Raw genomic sequence first — 18,105 nt, forward strand, 5'->3', positions numbered from 1 at the left:
TAGATTTTTACATAAAGGACCAATATCAACGCTCAAGTTACATCCTGCATTAAGGACCAGAGGAGTATTTAATAAAAGTCAGCTGTGATGAAGGGACTGTACGTAGCTGCCTCTATATATATGGAACAATAATGCTATGCAAGAACCATGCACAATCCAAACGCTTGGCTCAATATCTATCACCTTCTAGTGCACAATGAGTTCGCTTGCTACTAAAATCTTTCTCCTTTTCTTGGTTTGGTATGCTTCCATTTCTCTTACCTCTTCTTCCAGTGTGCCTGATGAGTATTCCTTTTCGAACGTGGATCTAGACAAACTCGTTTCTCACAAACAAGTGTTCCATCTATTCCAAATCTGGAAGAAGGAAACTGGACGAGAATACCAAACTTTGGGAGAGGAGGCAGTAAGATTTCAAATCTTCAAAAGCAATTTGAAGGAAATAAGAGAGAGAAATGCAGAAAGGAAGTCAGCCAGTGACTACAGCTTGGGTTTGAACGAATTCTCAGATATGACGTACGAAGAGTTCAGCAAAATGTACTTGCATGAGACAGAGGAACCCATAATGGAAATCAACAATAGGAAAATGATATTGAACGACGCATCATGTCCAGATGCACCCTCTTCCTGGGATTGGAGGACCAAAGGAGCTGTAACTCCTGTTAAAAACCAAGGCAGATGTGGTAAGTTCAAATTTGCTTCGTTCTTCTGTTATAATCTAATTGCAGCATATAATAGGAGCATATAATAGCAAATCAAATTCATTTTTGTAGGTGGTTGTTGGGCATTCTCTGCGACCGGAGCTATGGAAGGTATAAATCAGATAGTCTCTCAACGGCTTCTAGAACTTTCTGAACAACAACTCATATCTTGCTCTACAAGTAATGGCTGCAAAGGAGGGTGGTACGTTAATGGATTTAAATATGTCATCAACAATGGTGGTATTGCCTCAGAAAAAGCTTATCCATATACAGCTAACGATAGTGCTTGCAATCCTAAAGCGGTTAGTGTTTAGACCTGTGTGAACTAATTGGGTAGTTTAAATATATGTAATTTTCTTAATTATGGTTTTACTCTTATTCTTATTTTACTTTGATGCAGGCTGAAAACACAATTGCTACTATCGACGGCTATAATTATTGGCGTCACAAACCTATATCCGAAAGTTCTCTCCGTTGTTATGTTTACAAGCAACCTATTAGTGTTTCCATATATGCAAGCTCGCATTTTATGCGCTACAAAAGTGTAAGTCATATTTTCATTACCTCATCATCATATCTCTACCATCCAACAAGACATATTTGAAAAGTAATTGCTGTGACAGGGAATCTTTAATGGAGACGATTGCTCAGGCATCAGTTCATCATGCAAACACAATCATGCTGTATTAATCGTAGGATATGGTTCAACCAGTGATGGTCAAGATTACTGGATTGTTAAAAACTCATGGGGAACCACCTGGGGACAAAGTGGTTACATACTCATCAAAAGAAACACCGGTGCTACTCGGGGAGTATGTAACATAAATTGTTCTGGCGCATACCCAACCAAGGCGAAGAAAGAACCTGCCTTGAAGCTTGCCACTTCCATATGAAGCACGCCCTCCAGGAACAATATACAAAGCCAGGCAATATAAAGCTGCCTGAAGGACACCAGTTAGGTGTTGTACCATGCTTGTATTGGGTATAAATAAATGGCAAATCATTTGCTGTGGAATAAATAAGCCTGGTGGCGATATATAGTTATGTGTGCCGTGGAATAAAGCTTACTGATGAGAGCCTTTGTCGTTTGTCTTGGGATTCCTGATCAAAAATAAATCCAAGCAATGCAATATAGTGCAAAACTCGGATCGTTTCACTTTGAGGAGCCTTTATTTGAAATTCTAAATAAACTACATATCAAAAATAAAGAATTGACTTGGAAGGGATTGATTTTTTTTTAATTAACTAATTGGAAAAATTTACAAGGATGCAAAATGAGTAAATAATTTTTGGATTTTTAGTTTATAAAATGGATATGAATGAAATAAGCAAAGTGAATTAACAAGTGACAGCAAATAGAAAAGCAATCCTCTAGCATAATGATTAAGGCTATCATTACTTCAATTAATTTGGGAGTTAGCTAAATTCAAAAGACTCTAAGGGCCACCCCTTAAACTCGGTTTAATTAGAATAATCAACACCAAGCCACCTTGCATATTAATTATTCACAATTAAACTGTTTCAGCACAATTAGTCAAAGAGAATCAAAGAAAAACAATTAACATTTTTAGTCCAATAACCAAGCCACCTTGAATTACCACTGAATGTTCACAATAATTTTAAAACATAGTCAGACCCAGTACAATGTAAAGAAATTAAAGCTAATCACAACATAATGTTAAATGCTAATAAGAGATTCCAGCAACTACAACCAATCTCAATACAAATATAAATTATCACAGTCCATTCAAACATCATAAAATTCATTCTAAGACCTAGAAATCACAATTACAATGAAAGAAGTAAAGATTAGAAGAGCTGAAACTCCCCTTTGAAGCTCTAAGTTCAAGCCATAACCATTGCTCTAGAGAATTGGAAGTATTTAGCTGCTCCTAATAACCATCACTATAGCTCCACCAAAATTCCAATTCGGTACAGCCATGAAGAATAATGAAGATGGAATCTAGAGGTGTGATTTCGCCATGCAAGCTCACTGTTTTCTGGTCTCTGGTTCTGTCACGCCGTCACTGATCTCTTCTTTTTCTCTGCTATCGTTGATCTATCTCTACCACCAAGAAGAAGTCATGGAGAAGAAAGAAGAAGAGATGCTGTCGATGGAAGATGAAGACTCAGAGGAGAGGAAGTGTGATTGCCGTGAAGCTCTGGTCCTTCGTTCTCTCTTCCTCGCCGCCGGTCCTCTCTCGTGCCGTCACTCTGTTCACTCAGCTATCTCTCGCCTCCAGCGTCCCCCCGAATCCAAGATGATGATAATGAATCTGAAATAGGGTAGAAGCAAAACGTTTTGCTCCACCCTTTTTTTTTTTAGTTTATTTTTTTAATTATATATTTTTTCTTTCTTTTTTTTTCATTTTTATTTTTAAATCTTCCAAATACCTATAATCAAAATTCAAGAATAAGATAGCATTAATTGTCCTTAAAAATTGATTATTCACAATTAAATTAAAATATGACAATTTTGCCCCTCTAAAATGATAATTCAAAATAAAACATATTAAATCAATTAACAATCAATTAAGACCAAAAAGACTAATTAAGTTGACAAAACCCATATAAAAGATATCAAAATATATAAAAATAATTGAGTTTGTCACTTACATATGTTCAATTAAGAATGAAAGCTCTCCCTCTGTACATATTTACTTCTCCTTCTGATCTTCATATTGAATTAGAGCGCGCTGATAAAACATGAAGGTAAGTAAGTAATCTGTTATGAAAACTTGATGTTACTTTTACGTGGATTAATAATTTCTAAGTATTAAAATTGTAACCCAAATAAATCTTAATTGGCCCAACACAAGTGAGTTTGAGATCAAATTGAACTAAAGACATGCAAATGACAAAATAAACTTGAGTGACATGTTTTATATATTATGATGCGAAGTGTCTGGGACACTGATTTTTTTCCAGGTATTTCAAATGGAATTGATTTCCTCTTTTTGCCTTGCTCTTAATAGTAGTATGGTGTTTGATAATCACAAAAAACACTTTTAAAAAGTGTTTTTATTCAAACCAAAGCAAAAGTCTTCTCACATATTTACTTTATATACTATAAAATTATTTTTAAAACTGTGATTTGGTTTTCTTTTAAACACCCCTTAGGACTCTTTCTCACAGCATCTTGTGAATCACTAATGTTTAGTAATCATTTCCTTCGAAATAATTCATAATTTCTTATACAATTGATCAAGAGACATAACCAACAATGAATTTGACAAGACTCTCCTTCCCATTTTCCTTATTCCATGCGTGGAGAGTCAAGAGGACTTTCAAAAATTATTTTTCTCTCTATGAACGTCGGCAGACCGGCAAAAAAGGGGAAGCAATTTACTTCAAAGAGAATCCTCCCTCCAGTTCTTTTTATAAACTTTAATTTCTTGAATAGATATGGTCTTTTTTTATAAGCTACTCCCTCCATCCCTTATTAAAAGATCCAATTTTTTAAATGGGTCTATCCCTCTTTATAAGATTCTCTTTGAGTTTGTCTGAACATTTAATATATTATTACCAATTTTACCCCTAGTTTAATCCATTTAATACATTCTCTTTCTTCATTTATCTCACTATTACTCTCTCACATTTATCCATTTTTATGTAGGGGTATATTTGGAAAAAAAATATATATTGCTATATATTAATTGCTTTTAACTAATTTTAATTATTTTTTTAAATCATGCAATTTAGTTAAAAGGATCTTCTAATAATAAGGGATGGAGGGAGTATACTTTGGAGATATTTGAATATTTAATTTATTTTCTCATTTTTTCCATTTTTATGTCAAACCGCTTGTCATTCAAAAAAATATTAAGAAAAATATATCCTTTATACTTTGTTAAGATGAAAAATCCTTTATCTCATTCTTCACAAATTACACCAGGCTAGACAAAATATATTCGCAATCTTTTAATGTTGTCACGTGTTGTAAGATTCGATATGTATTCGAATCAATTACTTTCATATAGTATATAACATGATATGCAATAATTAGAGTGATGTGTTATACTCCTCCAGTCCTAAATATATAAGACCCATTTTGTAGTGTAAATTACACAGCAAAATAGGTCTTATATTTAAGACCAGAGGGAGTATTATTTTTTATTTCTCTTCCTCCAAATCACTCTCAACTGCTTTTTTTTCCCTAATTAATATATATCCAAACTAACTTACATATGACTTGGTCGAGGAGGACACTCAACTTTTTAAGACCACATGCATAATTTTTTTTTTCTTTTGTTGAGCTCATGGTATCTATGCCAATAAAAGTGACTAATCTGCTCACACTGTGCTTTAGTGCTGATCATGAGACCTTCTCCATACACACTGTCAGGGATCAAACTCCTGAATAGATGCTTAAAAAGAATCTACATAAGTGCTGACTGTGTTATCCACACACATAATACTCCTCAAGTCTTAAATATAAGACACACTTTGTGTTGTAATTTACACTATAAAGTGGGTCTTATATTTATGACCGGAGGAGTATTTTACTTCAAGATCCTTGCCAACCAAAAACTCCTAAACCAACGGAACTGTCCACTGCATAGGGTTAACTTGAATACAACAGGTGAGAATTATTTCGCATTTATGAAGAGAATCCAAATGCCCTTGAGGAACAAGCTCGTTAAAGTTTAAACCGACACACAATCCCATGCCGGAGGACAGGATCCGTTGGTTTAGGGCTTTTAATTAAAGTCAACAATATTAAAATAAAATACTGCGCAACGTGTACAACAGGAAAATAGGAAAATAGGATAACTTTATCATTTTAAGGATACATTTAATGACTAAACTTTTATTTCTTGGTATCTAAAAAAAGTTAACCAACTTTTTATATTATGGACTGGAGAGAGTAGTAATTTTTGGTTGTTGCTATGCATAGGTATTTTATTTTTTGGTACATAAGAAAAGTTAATCAGTTTCTTATATTATGAACAGGAAGGAGTAGCATTTTTTTGGCTATGCATAGGTATTTTATTTCTTGGTATGTGAGAATATTTAACCAATTTTTTATATTACGAATAAGAAAAAATAGTTTTTTTTAATTACAAAACAAACTAATGAGAGCCTTTGTCGTTCGCCTTGAGGTTCCCAATCAAAAATAAATCCAAGCAATGCAATATAGTGCAAAACTTGAGTCGTTTCACTTTGAGGAGACTTTATTTGAAATCCTAAGCAAACTAAGTATCAAAAATAAAGAATTGACTTGAAAAGGGATTGATTTTCTTTTTAACTGACTAATTGGCAAAATTTAAAAGGATGCAAAATAAGTAAATAATTTTTGGATTTTTAGTTTATAAAATGGATATGAATAAAATAAGAAAAGTGAGTAAACAAGTGACAGCAAATGGAAAAGCAATCCTCTAGCATAATGATTAAGGCTATCATTACTTCAATTAATTTGGGAGTTAGCTAAATTCAAAAAACTCTAAGGGCTACCCCTTAGACTCGGTTTAATTATAATAATCAACACCAAGCCACCTTGTATATTAATTATTCACAATTAAACTGTTTTAGCACAATTAGCTAAAAAGAAAATCAAAGAAAAGCAATTAACATTTTTAGTCCAATAACCAAGCCACCTTGAATTACCACTGAATGTTCACAATAATTTTAAAACATAGTCAGACCCAGTACAATGTAAAGAAATTAAAGCTAATCACAACATAATGTTAAATGCTAATCAAAGATTCCAACAACTACAACCAATCTCAATACAAATATAAACCATCACAGCCCATTCAAACATTATAAAATTCATTCTAAGACCTAGAAATCATAATTATAATGAAAGAAGTAAAGATTGGAAGAGTTGAAACTCCCCTTTGAAGCTCTAAGTTCAAGCCATAGCCATTGCTCTAGAGAATTGGAGGGCTTAGCTACTCTTAACTATCACAATCACAGCTCCAACAAACCAATTCGGTTCAGTCATGAAGAACAAAGAAGATGAATGCTGGGGTGTGATTTCGCTGTGGAAGCTCACGCTGAATCCTCTTCCCTCACGCCGCTAGTTCGCTCCTTTGTATTTGTGCCTCTCGCCTCTATTTTTAATGCTCGCCTCTCTCTCTGCGTCTTTTTTTTCTTTCTTTTTCCTCTGCCGCCAGCCCGTGTGCGCGTCCCATGAAGATGATAATAGTAGGTTATTAGAGGGGGGCAAAACGTTGTGTTTTGCTCCCCTTTTTTGTAATTATTATTTTTTATTATTTTTTTCTTTTTCTTTCTTTGTTTTTTAATTTTAATTTTTAAATTTCCAAAAACCTGCAAACAAAATTTAAGGATAAGGTAGCATTAATTGTCCTTAAAAATTAATTAATCATAATTAAACCAAAATATGACAATTTTGCTCCTAAAAATTAATAATTCAAAATAAAATATATTAAATCAATTAACAATCAATTAAGACAAAAAAGAACCAATTAAGTTGACAAAACCCATATAAAAGATATCAAAATATATAAAAATAATTGAGTTTGTCACAAACTAAAGGGTTGCAGCAGCCAAAAAAAGGGCCCCAACTATCCAGGCATCGACATGAAAATTAGAGGCCCATCGTGCACAACAATAGAAACACAGCCCAAACATAAGGAACTGAAACAACAAACCTAAAGAATTCCCATAGGGGGGCCCGTAACACTGCAAGTTTGAAAGAATGACAAAGCTATTTTTTCTTGCTATTCACAACTTCCATTTAGGTATTTAGGTATTGATTACATTTTATAAACTATTAACAACTTCATTTAACAAGCAGTAAGATCAATCTTGCAGAGTCATTCACAGCTTCTGTTTATATATTGACCACATTTCATTAGTTGCTAACAACTTTCGTATAGTAAGTAATAATGTCGCTCTTTTATGTCATTCTATTAGCTATTACAAATCAAAAAATTGTCAATACTTTATTACCAAAAAATATTTGTAATTTGTCACTAATTCAGTTAGTGATGAAAAAAAAATTCTCATCGGCAATTTGTCAGTAATTTCATTTATAAATGAAGATTCCATCGTTAAATTTTCCATAATCACATTTTTTTGGGAGCAAATTTGTCCTAGAAGTTTAAATCATAGCAATATTGCCCCCCATTGTTAAAAATGTTAACGGTCAACATAAGTTTTTTAAGTGTAGAGAAAAATATTGCTACAATTTTAAACTTTCCAAACAAATTTGCTTCCAAAAAAGGTTATGGGTACCCAACACTCTGAGTGAAAACTTTTGATGTAAATTTGCACCTCAACCCCATTTTTGTTGTAGTGAGACTTTGTATGATGGATGTAAATATGTGTAGTTTCTAGTTGTCACTACTTCTGGTCCTTAATGTAAGACCTCATTTGACTTTTATTTTGGTCCTAAATATAAGATCTCAGTCCATTTTGTCTCTCATATTTATTCATTTTTTCTCAAGATAGTCATTGTAATAATGATAGTTTTAACTAATACACTTGACTAGTAAGTATATTTTGGGAAAGACAACACCTATTTATTACAAATAACTCACTTAACTAGTTTTCTTAATTTACTCAAATTAGTTAGTTAGCTCTTATATTAAGGATCGGATGTAGTTTTTGTTAGGTTCTTTAGTTAAATCATAGCAACTCGAAGCGGGGGATTTGCAGAGACTTTGGAAGATTGAAAACCAAAAGAGGATGAGGAAGATGAATGGACCAGAGGCATAGCAAGTTTGAGAATGAAGAAGGAAAGAAAACGGCTTGAGAAATCCAATGCAAGGCTCTCAAGCAGGGATGGTGCCTAGGTCTTTGTCGGTGAAGGATGAAGATGATGTTGACGTGGAAGATAGAGACGAAAAAATTTCGCTGTTTAACAAGTGGTGAAATTGATCAAAATTTAAAATAATAAGGGTAAAATTGCACCATATAAGTGCACTTAAAAAATAAGATCAGGATACTGGATGTAACTTTAATCTTCAAATAATTTGAAGTGAGATAAATGAGTGGAGGAGGAGAGACAGCATTTATGAGGACAATGGAATCTGTTTTTTATAGGAAAAATTATAAATAAAGACCTTTCAATAGGTAAAATTACAATTTGGGACTCTTGATTTGAAAAATAGCAAATAAGGACCCGGTCTCACTTTTGCAAATATGAAATCATGTTGAAATGTCTGAAATGCCCATCAGCCAAATGACAAGTTGACTATGGGAACTGACAAGTTCACTTTAGCAAATGACAATTTCAGTAGACCAAATTACAACTTGACTGAGGGGCATTTTAGGCATTATATTTCACCCATATTTCATATTTGCAGAAGTAGAACCCTGTCCTTAATTGCTATTTTCCAATTTTAGAGTCCCAAATCACAAGTTTACATATTAGAGGGTCTTTAGTTGTAATTTTCCTTTCTGATATGTAATTAGATGGGATCTTTGTTTTTTTATATATAATTATTTGTTGGCATAACACTTACAGTCTTTGTTTTTGTCTACTCTCTCTTTGGTTCTGATTGGTATGCATGGGGGGTTGGGGTCGCTGCACGGAAAGCTTTGCTTTAACCGCTGTCGCGACTTCCCTTGCCCTGAGGTGTATGTCTCCGATGACGACAAAGACGATGGAAGATTATTTGCAGCCACTCACTCCGTCTCTCTCTCACCAAAGGCTCTGTTTGGTTCAACATGGAGGTTATGAACTTCGTTAATTAGTAAGTGGGGAGGAGAGCAAATTATAAGTTGACAAATATTTTTTTTAGTGTATAAGATACAAATAACTGTAGATTAAAAAGTTGGTTAACATTAGTTTAAGACAATCAATATGTAAAAAAAAATATATAATTTATTTGCCAGAAACATTCTTTGTTTACGAAAAAGGTGGGTGGGAGTGCAAGAGAAAATGAATGGAAAAAAATACAAGAGAAAATGAGTAAAAAGAAGATAGATGCCAAACACGTAATTAATTGAGGATAAAAATGAAAAAAATGCCTTAAATATTTAGAGAAAATTTGGATTAAAATTAATAAGAACAAATCCACCATTCAAAGAATTGTAGCTTATTAAAAGTAACATAGGGTGTAATATTTATATCAAAGTTATCATTTTCGAATTTCTAATCTCAAAAACCTATTGCCCCATTTATACAATACTATCTCTTCCAATCCTTAATATAAGACCTAGTTGACTTATTTAAATAGATTAAGAAAATTATTAAATTACTTAATTATATTATATGTTATATGATTTCTCTAAAATATTTACATGTATCATTAGATTATATATATATATATTAATTTATAAGTGAGACAAAGTAGTTTGAAGAAAAATGATAAATATGAATACTTTAAAAATAATTTATCAACTTCCTTAATTTCTCCAAATAAGTTAACTGGATCTTATATTAAAGACGGAAAGAAGTAATATAATAATGTTATTGATTACCATCCCACTTCTTCTCTCCGTCTCTCTGCATGTTCTTCTTCCCCTCCCTTAATTGTAAAATTAAACGTGAAATTTAAAATTTGATAAAACAGCCTGATGAAACTTGAACAAAGTTTTAAGAAAATCTGTCATTCCAAATTCACAACAAATTAATGGAAGTTAATTAAATTTTAACGATATTGTGTTATACACGAAACTTTGACAGCTTTAATGTATGACATCCAGGATACAAGTAAATTTTAAACATTTGAGATGTTGCAATCTCCGTCGTTTTCGGCATGTGAAAGCACGAGAACTGGTAGCTTGGCGTCATAGCAATTATTGTGGAAGTGGGGATACTGTACATCGTCATGCGCAGAATCTGCCAAAACCTCCCGTGTTTCACGTTTGCTCCTCCTTACTGGGGTTATCTCTCTCTATATATACATATGGAATAAAGCTATGCCAGAACCATGCAAAATACGAACTCTTGATATCCATCACACAATGAGTTCACATGCTACCAAAATGCTCCTCCTTTTCTTTGTTTGGTATGCTTCAATCTGTCTCACTTCTGGTATGTCTGATGAGTATTCCATTCGGAATATAGGTCTAGACAAGTTCACCTTTGAGAAAGAAGTCTTCCACCTATTCCAAATGTGGAAGAAAGAGACTCAACGAGAATGCCAAACCCTAGAAGAGGAGGTACATATATTTCATGTTTTCAAAAGCAATTTGAAGTACATCAGAGAGAAAAATGCAGAAAGGAAGTCACCCGGTGACTACAGTTTGGACCTGAACAAATTTTCTGATATGAGTTATGAAGAGTTCAGCAAAATCTACTTACATGAGACTGAGGAACCCATGATAGAAAGCAACAGTAGCAGAATAGTATTGAACGACATAGCCTGTCCCACCGCACCTTCTTCATTCGATTGGAGAACCGAAGGAGCTGTAACCTACGTTAAAAACCAAAACCCATGTGGTAAGTCTAAATTCACATTTTTTTCCTTTTGCTTTTGCATTATCAACTAACTGTGTCATATGACATATGCTTAATAGCAAATAAAATTCATGTTTATGGACACTTGTTGGGCATTCTCTGCAACTCGAGCTATGGAAGGAATAAATAAAATAGTCTCAGGACAGCTTCTGGCTCTTTCTGAACAGCAACTCATATCCTGCGATCAGAAATGCACAGGTTGCAAGGGAGGTGGGTGGTACGCTTACGCATTTCAATATGTCATCAACAATAATGGTATTGCATCAGAAAAAGATTATCCATGTACGGCTGACAACAGTGTTTGCAATAACGCATTGGTTAGTGTTTATACCTGTGTTAACTAATTGAGTTGTTTATATATATCTATTTCTTTAACTTTTATTTTATTTTGACGTAGGCACAAAAGAAATCCGCTACTATTGATGGCTACAAGTATTGGTATCACAACCCTGTGTCCGAAAGTTCTCTCCGTTGCTTAGTTTTCAAGCAACCTGTTAGTGTTTCCCTATTTGCAAGCCGAGATTTTCAGTCTTATAATGGTGTAAGTAATATTTTCATTAACTGATCATCCAACAAGACATATTTGTAAAGTAATTAATAATTGTTTCCCTAACTTTTACAGGGAATTTTTAGGGGAAATGATTGCTCAGGAATCGGTTAATGCACACATAACCATGCTGTATTAATCGTCGGATACGGTTCATTAGGTGATGGTCAAGATTATTGGATTGTCAAAAACTCATGGGGATCTACCTAGGGACAACGTGGTTACATCTTTATCAAAAGAAACACAGGTACTGCTCCGGGAGTTTGTAACATAAATTGTTCTGGTGCATGCCCAACCACAAACACATATGCTTCGAAGCTTGCTGCTTCCATCTGAAGCACAAGCTTCAGCAATAATATACAGTTGTATGAAGTGCCCCAGTTATGCGTTGTACTATGGTTGTATTGGCCATAAATAAATGGCAAACCATTTGCCGTGGAATAAAGCCTAGCAACCCATTGTGGTATGAAGCACACTAGTTATGTGTTGTAGTACGTATGTGTTGGGTATAAAGCAATGTGTTGTATTATGCATGTATTGGGTATCAATAAATGTGTTGTATTAAGTATGTATTGGGCATCAATAAATGGCAAACGATTTGCTACAAATAAAGCTTATGTGTGGTTAGTTAAGAATAAAAGCTCTACATACACACAAGGACACCCCATACCCTTGCAACTTCATAACGTAAATCCCCAAAGCAAAATTGAGTTTTGTCTTTAAATGGATTGATTTAAAAAATTACTAAAATTGTAACCCAAATACTCATCTGGTTTTATTTATAAAGCACTTCCAACATATTTCACACAGACCAAGAAAAATTTTAAACTGCATTAATTTTTTTATTAAAATATAACAACTTTTTAACTTTATCCGTATTTATTATATACACCTTTCAAAGAAAAACTATCTATCCTATAATAAATAAAGGACAAAATAGTATTTTTTTGCTAAAAATTTCATGAAGTAACTTATAAATAGGACCAATAAAAACTTTCTCTCCATGCCTTATTAATAGGACAAGCAGAGTAAACGTTTGAGATAAAATGGAATTAAAGAGATAAAAATGACAAAATAAAGTAGGGTGACATATGAAATTAATTTCCTCGTTCCGCTTTGCTGTTAATAGTAGTCTAAGACTCTAATTTTCCTACAAGCATCTTGTGAATCACTAATGTTTAATAGGCACTCCCTTTGAATTAATTCCTAATTTCTTTTACTATTGATCAAGAGACAGAACCAATAATGAATCTTTAGATAATCGTGAGGTTTATAGGTATCTTCCTCTATCCTACTAGTATATAATATTGAGCTACTATTATTGAATTGGGATAGCAGTGAAACCTTATAATGGAGTATGTTGTAAAAACTCTGTATTATAATAATAATAATAATAAATACATGTTAACGAAGACCATCATATTTATGGCATGGAATGGAATCTTTTGTTTGTGTGTGTGTGTAAATTATTTGTAGTTGTTCCACCGTTTGTTTAATTAGCAAGGCAGCACTCAAGGCTCCAAGTTTTCGTCCTCAAACTTAATGTCTTTTCAAGCAATAAAGCTTATGTATGTTTAATTAAGAAAGAAACCTCTATATATTTATACTTCATCTTCTGATCTTCATACTAAATTAGGGTTATTTGTTGTGCTGAGAGATGTGAAGAAGTAAGTAATCCCCAAACAAAAAACTTGAGTTTTTCTTAGTGTGGATTAATAGTTTCTAAATACTGAAATTTAATCCAAATGATAAATCTTAACAAGCTCGGCGCAAAATTGAGCTCTATAGGGGTTGAATAACAATTAAACAGTATGTTGTAATGATAAATGTGCTTACAAAAGACCAACAAATTGTTGGTTAAGGTAGTATCGACCTCACCCTCTTAAAAAAAAAAAAAAACACAAGTCAAATTATAAAATAAGTGTTGGGAAGGTTATTCCTTCCCCCCAAGTATTATAGTACTCACCACTGAAACTAGCTTAGTTTACGTTTATAGCATGGGATGGAATCTTTATATATAAATATTTTTTTAAAAAGATGTTATTAAAATCGACTCAGATTATTACAAATGTGTCTCATACAATTCAAGCATTTAGGTTTTATATATAGACCACTCCCATTAATTTGCACCTGAGATGTTTCATGGCTTACATGGAGAGATTTTCTGAAAGGGATTTAAGCTTTTGAAAAGGTTTCATAGAAGAATTTGACTAGAGTTTCCTTCCCTTTTTCTTACTCCATGAGTAGTGGCATCAAGGGAACTTTAAAAAAAAAAAAATTTTGGCCTTCTCCCTATATATGAACTTCAGCCACGCCAGTAAAAGAGGGAAGTAATTTATTTCAGTGAGAATATATAGGCAAAGGGGAAAGGTGGGGCGAAAAATGGGTGAAATGAAGATTTGTCAACCATTTTTGTGAGTGTTCGAAGCCACAAAAATAAACTTCTACTCTCAAAATAGTTTTTTCAGCATATAAGAGGCTAGCCAAATTATTTAACCCAAAAATAATAGAAGAAAATAGGAAAGGGGAATTTTCATGATAAATTAAAGGGAAACTTAATCATTGGATCCCCATAATTTTGATTCATTTGTAAGACAGTCCCTACACTTTGACTCTGTAACACCTTATCTTTCCATAACAATAGGGTTATTCTGAATAACGTCGAACCATTAAAAGTCAGGTTTCATCCTGGGAATTCTTTTTCTTTTGAAAACATTTTCCAAACACATGGTTCAATCTTGTTTAGGAAATCAGATTTTCTGAAAAAATTCAAACTTTTCAAACTTACTTTCAGTGAAGCCTATCTAGTAATTCAAGTACTTAATTTAACCTTTTTATAAAACTGGTAAAATTATCTCAAGACCCAAGCTCTAACATTGTCAAAGCCCCATACTTAGCAAATAAGTCAACACAAAAATTCTTCTACCTAAGCAACTTCTCTATATCCCTGGGCACTATGCATGCACTTGCCCTTGCATAATAAGATAAGTAAATATAATTAGCTATTATTATGTCTACTTTACCACCATACAACCATCAAAGCAGATAGCACTCACCTGCTAGCTACAATAGCCATTACTTTCCTCTTTACAGCCCGCATTCTCTTTACATAATTACATATATTTCTATACAAAATTATAGCCATACATGGCTACCAAATACTATAAGTATAAAACAACAAAATAATATTTATATAATAACAGCTAAAAACTTTTTTTGGAGTCTCTCCCTTCAGATCTTCCCTATAAGCCTACCTTTCCTTTGGGGAACTTGCTCTTACTATTGATAAATGAGAGAAAACGAGGTGAGATTTAGTGGAATCAATAGCAAAACATCAACTCAATATATATAGAGCTGGGAAAACAAGCTGAGCCGGCCCTGCAAGGCTAGTGGGTTTAAAAGAGCCGGCCCTACGGGGCCAAATTTTTAAAAATACCCAATTTGCTAGGCTCGACCCTTAAGCAGATGGGCTCAAGGCCGACCCACAGGCTTTCAGCCCGTGTTTTTAAAAAAATTCATTTTTCATATTTCTCACATGTTTTATCAAAAAATAAAAATAAACTAATAAAATCACTAGCAGCTGCGTGGCCAGCTGGTGCGATTGCCGATGAGAGTGACTTGAGTTTGCTTTTTAAATAAAAGGTAACATTATAAATTACCAACATTTTAACATTTCATTTTAGCCTTGCTGGCTTATTTGCAATTTTGCAAATTCAAGTACACTTTTGGGATTTTTAAAATTCAAATGTCAATTTTTTAGCATTTTCCTACTCTATTTGTATTCCCAGCTTGTTTGAGGAAAAATTACTCCCTTGGCAGCAATTTTTTTTGGGAAGAATTACAATAAATTTCTAAGAAAAAAATTATTACAAAATAAGTCCTAGAAGTTATTATATCTACTCTGAAATTTTGTTATTACAGGTTGCTTAGGTTGTTATTAGGACTTTGTAGTAATTATTTTCCTTACTTATGATCTCATTATAATTCTCCCTTTTTTGGCCAAATTTTCACATCGGACCTGATATATGTAAATTTTAGACATTTGAGGCATTGCAATCTCCATCATTTTTGGTGTGTGAAAGCGGGAGAACACAAGAGAGGAATATTTCTACTAACTTTTCTCTCCACTTCCTCTTCACTTTATCTTCACCATCAGATCAACTCTCAATAATTAGATTTAATATGCTATAAAAATATTATTATTATATTAAATACAAATTATATATAAAAAATTCAAATATTTAAAAAATTGATTTGAATAGTTTAAAATTGCAATAAATAAATAAAATTTTAAATTTTAAAGTTCAATCGGAATAGTTCACAAGGGTAAATTTTTATAAATTTTTATTATAATATTTTTTTTACTTTTTATTCTATGTAAATCTGAATTGTTCGAATTCAATGTTAAATATTTAATTTTATTTATAGAGATTTTATTTAATAAAAAACATTAAATCCAATTACATTAAATAATAATCCAATGATAGATATAATGAGTGAAGAGGAAGGTGAGTGATAGAGCATTATTGGGGAAGTGGGGACACTAGCTTCTGTGCAGAAGCAGCCAGAACCAACCGTCTTTCAGGTTTTCCCGTCCTTTAGTCCCCAAATTTGTATCAAATTGCCATAAGATTAGAATAAATAATCAAATATTTATCACTATTTTTTCCCCAATCTTTATCTATTGAAAAAGATGGAATACAAGACTCCCGTAGGAAAATTGTTCAATTCTCATCCGTTGGTTAATGCCTTTATTTGTAAATTATGTGGCCACGCGTTGTAATACAAGCAATGTAGTTAGTACGAGACTGTCCACATCTATTATCATTTATCGACAAACGTGGAATGGAAAGGCACACTTTTCCTCACTAATTAAATATAATAAACAATAATCCTTCCTACTTTTTACATTTTCCTCACTTTATTCAGTCTTTTGATATAAAATTCATTTGCAGTATAAATTACAATATAAAATGAATCTTATATTAAGAACTGAAAGTATTATTATTATTTTTATGATGTAAGAACCTATTAGATTTTAGACTGGTATGTTACAACTAGAGTGATATACTCTAATACTTTTCTCCTTCTCCATAATACTCTCAATTCAGGTCCTAAACCAACGAGCAGGCGACCGCATATGATTAGCTTTGAGCATAACATTTTTAAAATTGGAGTAAGAGACAGTAAACAATTAGATGATAAGAAATGTTATACTTAACAATCAATTCTATAATAATGGAAAATAAAAAATTAAGCATTTTTTTGGCATCGAAAATTTAAGTATTTTATAATCTATAACAAAATATTTCTGGCACTTAAATCTGTCAAAACAGTAAACTTGCAATTCAATAATAAAATGACAAATTTTGCTTGTTACCTTTATTATTATTTATTTTGATTTTTTGCCAGAAATCTTTATTTCTTCTTATTATTTGATTAAATCATTGAGAATTTGCATGTAATTAATCTGATAAGATTTTATTTTTATTTCTTCATGATTTAAGGGATCGAGGTCATCATATATGTGTTTGTGTGTTCACATTGTGATTGGCCCATCTCCCTCCTATTTCGTGTGGATAGAACCTATCTTGCCAGAACATCAGTCATTTTATCCTCTCTCAATCACTACTCACAAATAATCTTTTAATTTTAAAATTCTAAATCATTCTTGTTTACTATTACTTTCTGTCCTTAATATACTAGTGTATATTTAATTTGATCCTAAATATAAGATTCTAATCCATTTTGTTTTTTATATTTATTTAATTTTTTTAAAGTAAATCTTGTAGTAGTTGTATATATTAAAAATTTCATAAAAATAAAGTTTTAGCTAATACATATGATTAGCGAGGGTGTTTTAGGAAATAAAATATCTATTTATTACAAATAATTAACTTACATAATTTTCTTAATCCCCTCAAATTAATCAACTAGATATTATATTAAAAATCAGAGGTAGTATATTTTAATAATAATTGACAACATTTAAAAAGCAAATGACAACAAATTTTTATAATCATTCCTGATTTAAGATTTTGAAATTTTAGAAGTATTTTTTTGAAAATTTTTTCTTATTTTATTTTAATTTTGAGATTTTTTTTATATTTTAAAAATTAAATTAAAATTAAATTACTTGAATGTCTGTTTTAAAGTAATAAAAATAAAGAAAAATCGTTTTATAAATACTTATACTTTGAATTTTTATTTTGATATCTGCACTTTTTTATCTTTTAAGTAAATTCTATAACGGTGCGCTATTAGTACTATTATTTTTATAACTTTATTTTGTTAGTGCTGTTAGCTCCTATTCTAACGCTAAACGGCAACTACATTAACAAAGTAACAAAGTAAGATTAAAAAATTTAATCAAGAGAAATAAAAGGTATAGATACCAAATTAAAAATTGAAAAAAATATGATGGCCAAAATAATTTTCCTAGAAATAATAATAGATATGATGGCCAAAAAAATAAATCAATA

General features: G+C 32.0%; 2 protein-coding genes across 2 annotated transcripts; both read left to right on the forward strand.

Annotated features, from left to right (window-relative positions):
- Positions 1–382: 382 nt before the first annotated feature.
- On the forward strand, positions 383–1,766 carry LOC114741033 (zingipain-2-like). The gene is made up of 4 exons (XM_028929292.1): positions 383–680; positions 771–1,000; positions 1,099–1,242; positions 1,322–1,766. Exons 1-4 carry the CDS (start codon positions 509–511, stop codon positions 1,589–1,591), a joined length of 816 nt encoding a protein of 271 aa, XP_028785125.1. The 5' UTR covers positions 383–508; the 3' UTR covers positions 1,592–1,766.
- Positions 1,767–10,580: 8,814 nt separating this feature from the next.
- Positions 10,581–11,737, forward strand: LOC114741035 (P34 probable thiol protease-like). The gene is made up of 4 exons (XM_028929295.1): positions 10,581–11,027; positions 11,136–11,393; positions 11,474–11,617; positions 11,699–11,737. The coding sequence occupies exons 1-4, from the start codon at positions 10,581–10,583 to the stop codon at positions 11,735–11,737; spliced, it is 888 nt and encodes a 295-aa protein (XP_028785128.1).
- Positions 11,738–18,105: the final 6,368 nt, after the last annotated feature.

The sequence above is a fragment of the Neltuma alba genome, unplaced genomic scaffold (genome assembly GCF_004799145.2).
Source record: "Neltuma alba isolate B1F8T4 unplaced genomic scaffold, ASM479914v2 tig00003241_pilon, whole genome shotgun sequence".
Classification (NCBI taxonomy): Eukaryota; Viridiplantae; Streptophyta; class Magnoliopsida; order Fabales; family Fabaceae; genus Neltuma; species Neltuma alba.

Coding starts and splice junctions, on each gene's coding strand:
- LOC114741033 (XM_028929292.1), top strand. CDS start 509: ATGACGTACGAAGAGTTCAGCAAAATGTACTTGCATGAGACAGAGGAA. Junction 681..770: donor TAAAAACCAAGGCAGATGTG/GTAAGTTCAAAT, acceptor TCATTTTTGTAG/GTGGTTGTTGGGCATTCTCT. Junction 1,001..1,098: donor GTGCTTGCAATCCTAAAGCG/GTTAGTGTTTAG, acceptor ACTTTGATGCAG/GCTGAAAACACAATTGCTAC.
- LOC114741035 (XM_028929295.1), top strand. CDS start 10,581: ATGAGTTCACATGCTACCAAAATGCTCCTCCTTTTCTTTGTTTGGTAT. Junction 11,028..11,135: donor ATTGGAGAACCGAAGGAGCT/GTAACCTACGTT, acceptor TATGCTTAATAG/CAAATAAAATTCATGTTTAT. Junction 11,618..11,698: donor ATTTTCAGTCTTATAATGGT/GTAAGTAATATT, acceptor TAACTTTTACAG/GGAATTTTTAGGGGAAATGA.